Genomic DNA, 6065 nt, shown 5'->3' on the forward strand with positions numbered 1-6065 from the left:
CAACTAGAGAGTAATTCACCTTTGAGCTGCTTGAAAAGACAGCTAGAAAAGCTGAGCTCCACTCTCATGGGCTCGGCCAGGCCCTGCTCAGCCCCAGAGCTGACAATCCCCAAGCACCTTCCCTGTCCCTGGGCTGTGCCTAACCCACCTCCCTAACGTTCCACTGTGACCTCAACTGCTCACTGACTGTTTATGGTGCATCTTACCAGGACACTTAGGCAAATCCCACAGCTTCCCACCATAAATATCAAGAGAATAAACTCTGATTTATTAATCAATCAATTAATTAGATGAAACACACTGATGGCTACCACAGGCCCACAGTGATTTGTTTCAACAAAGTGCTGAGCTGCAGTCAAAAGCAGGCTGGCAGCAGCCCTTCTCCAAGGGATATGGCTCCTCTTTTCTGAGCAAAGACTGTAACAATTACTCCATGAAATGGCTAACGTTTCCTCTGAAACTTGAATTTGTAAATAGCTGGACCAGTCGTTGTTTCTTTCTTCACCTTTACTTTGTGAGTTTTGTCCTGGAAAAAAAGAACAGGTAGAAATATTTGCTGCCATGCAAGGAGAAAAACCTCCACACAAATCAGAGAATCGCTGTCTAGGTCTGACCATAAAAGAAAAATGGTCACTTTGCACTGTTTAGGTGGGGATTATAATTTTATCTGCTCTTTTCCCCTTCAGGCTGTCAGGCATAATCTGCTTTGCTCACAAGCACCAGAGAACAGGAGTCCCATTGAGACAAGTAATTTCTGTGGTCGTTTTGATTTTTAAGACCTTCTCCTAACTTACAGAAATGGTTCTCTGCTTCTGACTCCTAGTGGCACTATTCTGGGCTCTTTGTGAGCACCATTTCACAGCTGTTTGTCCTTGCTGACAAGGTGACACTTGGACTAGCAGATATAATTTACTAAAATGCTTCATCTCCTTGCTTTTTCCACATTAAAGAGGATTACTTATCTTTAGGAGTCATCTGCAAGTGTTACTATAAAACCAGAATGAAGAAACAAATGCAACACATACAACACGCACAATACCAGACCTAATGAGCTGAACAAAACAGATTTGGAGAACCAGAAGCAAATCCCTCACCAGCAGATCCTTCCGTGTCTGGATCTTCTGTGAGATGACAAACATGGCCTTCTCCCTCTCGATGCGCTGCCTCAGGAGGTCATACTGGTTCTTCCTCTGCTGGGCTAATTTCTGGAAACAAGGAAAAAAAAGCTGGTTTAAGACAGAGATGAACAAGACACTGTGGTCTAAGTCCTCTGAATTTCAATGCTGAATGCAAGAAAACATTTGACTCCCTAATGAAAATCCAGAAGAGGGGAAACAAAAAAAAGGAGAGACCAGAGACCAATTCCTGAAGTGCTCAGAGCCTGCAGAGGCCTCTCAAAATGCAACTTGTTGTGTCAAGTTTGCCTAATGAGAGTGGATAGCTTTCCCAGCACAGGAACAGTATTACTGCAGGTGTGATTTAAGTAATTAAATTAAGGAGAACAGATCCCAACATGCTTAAAATATGACTCAGACATTTAGGAGAAAACTAGTCAGTCTACGACTCGTCCAACTGCTTTACTGACAAGTCAAACTGAGACAACTGGCAGGAGGAAAGGGACCACGGGGTGTTTATTATCTGACATCTGAGTCAGAAAAAACAGGTTAAAAATTTACCAGTCGGCAATTTTAAAACAACTATTTTTATCTTAGACACAACTGACTCGTACTCAGAGGACTTTCCAACACATCTGAATTACCTGGGCAGATTCTACAGCAGTAAAGCCAAGTGTAGCTACTTCTGTGATACTAAAACATCAAAATGAAAGCTGACTGCATGAGCAATTCATGCTGAAGAATCATGAAACAGTTCAAATTAGGAAAGCCAGGAAGTGAGACCATAGCTTAAATGGCTTTAGGAAGGAAAGTGAGGAGACAAATCTCAAGTGACTTTGGGCTCAGAACCAAATTGAAAAATACTGTAAGATCAGGAACACTGCAACAGAGACATCTGTGCTGGAATAAGCTTCTTCCTATTTACCTAATTCAGGGGTGCAAGAGGTTTTGGGGAAGTGTGAGAGGAGACTTAACAGTGGATGCTGAAAAAAAATTACACCTGAAACTGCAGCAGTCTATTGAAAAGATAGTCCCATAGGTATATGTTCCTTTCTAGAGGAGAAATATCTCAGTTTTGCAGGGACACTGCCTAACCAGATCCACACCACTCTTTTCTGGCCTGGATATCACAACTCATGGTGGTGTCCCACAGAGAACTGGGATGCAGTCAAGGAGTACTCTGTGTTGGTCCAGGAGAAGATGTGACTGCAGGCTCCAGGCAGTCACTTGGTGACTAAGTGACATCCACTACTGCCTTGTGTCACCAATAAGTTTTAAGAACACAGTTTTGTTCACCTCCACAGTGGTGCAATCAATCCTTTTTAGTGCTTGTCATATAAAAGATGTAAAGCATGAAGAAGTGTGTAGCACAAACAGCAGCAGTACCTTTAGGAGGACAGGATCAGTAGGTCCCTTCACTGCCTCTCTCTGCAGCGTTGCAATGGTTGGTCGGTTGTACACTCTATCTACCAGCTCAGGAACAGTGTCCAGGTGAGCAGCAATGTCAAACTCCCGAACTATACATTTAAAAAAAAACCAGGAATAAACTCCCACAGACTCCTTCAATAAGCAAATCTTCCAAACACATTGCTACAGTCAGCAACACAGCTCCTACAGAAGTGATGTCCCAGCTAGCAACCAAGAGTGGTTTCTAGAGCACCTGAATTTTTATTCCTAACAAATAAAAGCGTCCTTCTTTTAGACAGTGCACATGAACAGGTGACAGAACAAGCTCAGGTCTCACCTTCCTTCTCCGTGTCCACGAAGAAGAGGTGCCGGCCCGCTGCGCTCCCCGCGGCGTCCAGCAGGTGGAGCTCTGCCTTCAAGCGCTCGATTTTCTGCAGAAAGTCCAAGATTGGCCAAATTCAGCGCGAGTAAAATCAGTATTTCTGTCTGTTCCTCGGGGTTACAAATAGCTCCTTGCTTTTTTCATCTCTGAAAACACATCTAGTGTATATTTATGACATGTCTTCACGACCTTTCCCGAAGGTCACAGCGATTCCTGCTGTTCCCCAGACAAAATGCACACATCCACCTCCAAAACTGAGCCCTCTGTTTGGCAAAGGGAAATGATTGTCATGGAGCCACCAGCAAAAGCATGAAGGAAAGCTTAAAGCTGGCTTTGATTTTTTATCCCCAGTGAGAATTTGATTCTGTTTTGTGAATCAACATCAAAGCATACCACATCTTCAGAAGAGGATTGTATTTTTGTGGATTGCCAGTTTATACTCCAACAACCCACTCCAGATTATTCTCCTCAGCTGGGAGACCTTCTCTCACACTGACAGGACAGTGCAGCCAGGGGGCAGTTAGTCAGTTCTCTCAAGTAACAAGTGTTTTCCCCTGTATCAGCACTGGTGAGGCTGCACCTCGAGTGCTGTGTCCAGTTCTGGGCCCCCCAATTTAGGAAGGACACTGAGAGGCTCAAATGTGTGCAGAGAAGAGCAGCAAGGCTGGTGAAGGGTCTGGAACATAAATCCTTATGTGGGAGCTGTTCAGCCTGGAGAAAAGGAGGCTCAGGGGAGACCCGAACATTCTACAACTCCCTGAAAGGTGGTTGTAGCCAGGTGGGGTTGGTCTCTTCTCCCAGGCAACCACTGACAGAATCAAAGGACCTTAAGCTGTGCCAGGGGAAGTTTAGGCTGGACACTAGGGAAAAACATCTCTGGGTACTGGAATGAGCTACCCAGGGAGGTGGGGGAGTCACCACCACTGGAGGTGTTTAGAAAATACTGGATGTGATGCTCAGTGCCATGGTCTGGTTTTCAAGGTGGTGTTAGGTCATAGGTTGAACTTGAAGATCTCAAAGGTCTTTTTCAACATAGTTAATTCTGTGATTCTGTGACAGGACAAGAGGAAAGAGCCTCAAGCTATGCTGGGGGAGGTTCAGGTTTGGTATATGGAAAAATTTATTTCCTGAAAGGGTAGTCAGGTACTGGAACAGGCTGCCCAGGGAAATGGTGGAATGACCATCTCTGGAAGTGTTCAAAGGGTGTGTGGCTGTGGCACCTGGGGGCACAGGTTAGTGGTGACCACGGTGGTGGTGGGTGAACAGCTGGATTTTGTTATCTAAGAGCACTCTTCCAACCTCAGACCTTCCACCATTTCTCTATGAACATGCTAAGCAGAAAAATGTTTAAAGTCTTGACATTTACATAAAAATCACTGTGTTTTATAACAATCCACAATGTCATTTTCCATTATCATCACACCTTTAGGCTTTATATCCAGCACTCCACTGACACGTCCATTGTCCTTTCCAGCACTGCACAAATCAGACCTCACTGAACAAACAGTAGCCAGCAGCACCAATAAGAACAACACAGTAAAAAAACAATTCAGGGGAAACTAGAAAACACTAAAAATGTGAGTTATTACCTTGGCTTCTGCAACTCTTTTCATTTCTACATATTTAATATCCTGTGTCCTCATCAGTTTCAGCTGCTCCGGGGTAATTTCATCCTTTTGCTGCTTTATTACATGGACTCCATCCTACAACCAGACAAACACAGCACTTATAGACAGCTCATCCCACCTGGAGAGCACTGTAGGGCCTGCTAACAGCAGAACTTTGTCCTTTGTCCCTCATTTTCTTCAAAGCCTTCTAGAGGAACCAAACCCAATTTTAGTCATTTACCTATTAAGTCATAAATTTAAATCAAAACAAGGTGGGGGGGAAAAAAATGTTACTTGGAGCAACAAAGTGTAATCCTGCTTGAAGGCGGTGGAGCTTCTCACCTTGACCTCTGAACGTATCATTTTGAAGTAGAACTCATCAGGGTTCTTGTCCAGAGCTTTCTTCTGCAGCGCCCTGAGAGCATTCTGCTTCTTGTGGTAGTCACTGGGGAGGACAAAACCAACAATCACGAGTTGTTCAGCAGCTCCTCTGTGCTCACCCCGGCTGAGGAATCGAGTCTTTCCCAGCGAGGCTCAGATCTCGGACACGGCCTGTTCCTGTCCCTGTCCCAGGGATTCGGGCAGGACAAGCACAGCCATGGCAGGGACAGTAGTGTGTTATCATGCCTGTTTAAAACCACTTTATAGTAAAATAATGGGTTTATTAGCAGCACATAACCCCAAAGGAGGTGCAGTTTCAAGTTACTCAAATCCACGTTCTTACAACACTCTGGTACTTTTCTAGGGAAAGGGAGACCTGGTATCATCCCAACTCAAAGGCATCAGGGACCTCACAAGGAGCAGAGTATTTTGGGGCCAGTGTCACAACCTGGGCAAGGAGGATGGGAACCCTCTGGACGGGGGGGACACCACCCAGCGCCGCCCGCCCCCGGTGGCCGCACTCACTGGGCGCGGAGCCGGTAGTCCTTCTTCTTCTCCAGCAAGCCCAGCTTCGTCCGGGCGGCGGGCTACGGGAGAGACGGGGAGCGTGAGGGGGAGAGAGCGCGGAGGGCCCGGCGCGTAGGGCCCGACGGAGAGGGAGCGCGGAGGGCTCGGCTAGGGGCCCGGCCCGGCTCGGCTCACATACCTGTGCCCGCTCGCGGTGCGGGCGCTGCCGCGCCTTGGCGGCTTTCCTGAAGGCGGCCGACATGGCTGCGATGGCGGCGGCGGCGGCCGGGCCCGGGCACGCGCGTCCACACGCGGGGCGCGCGCCGGAACAGGCGGGGCCCGGGGTCGGGAGTCAGCGGCCGCGCGCGCCCCCGCCAGGAGGAGCCGTGTCCATGGCGACGGCGGGAACGCGCGCGCGGCCCCGAGCGCGGCCCCGAGCGCGGCCCCGCCCGACCCCGCCGGGACCCCCGGGCATGGGCGGGATGGACGGGCCCGACCGCAGCCGCCGCCAGGACAGACCCGCGGGGCGAGCGCCGCCGGTCCCTCCGCCGCCGGTCCCTCCGCCGCCGCCCGCAGCGCTCCCGCGGAGCTGCCGTTCCCGCCGGAGCCGCCGCTTCGGGACAGCTGCCGGTCGCACGGAGAGCATCGCGGCGGGACCGGCCCGCT

At 48.8% G+C, this 6065-nt stretch overlaps 1 protein-coding gene across 1 annotated transcript; it reads right to left on the bottom strand.

Annotated features, from left to right (window-relative positions):
• Positions 1-247: 247 nt before the first annotated feature.
• On the bottom strand, positions 248-5751 carry UTP11 (UTP11 small subunit processome component). Its single transcript, XM_084222902.1, has 8 exons — positions 5599-5751; positions 5418-5479; positions 4854-4956; positions 4494-4607; positions 2860-2953; positions 2502-2632; positions 1095-1205; positions 248-526 (listed from the first exon to the last, which is right to left on the bottom strand). The coding sequence occupies exons 1-8, from the start codon at positions 5659-5661 to the stop codon at positions 443-445; spliced, it is 762 nt and encodes a 253-aa protein (XP_084079028.1). The 5' UTR covers positions 5662-5751; the 3' UTR covers positions 248-442.
• Positions 5752-6065: the final 314 nt, after the last annotated feature.

The sequence above is a fragment of the Fringilla coelebs genome, assembly GCF_963513975.1.
Source record: "Fringilla coelebs genome assembly, chromosome: 28".
Lineage (NCBI taxonomy): Eukaryota > Metazoa > Chordata > Aves > Passeriformes > Fringillidae > Fringilla > Fringilla coelebs.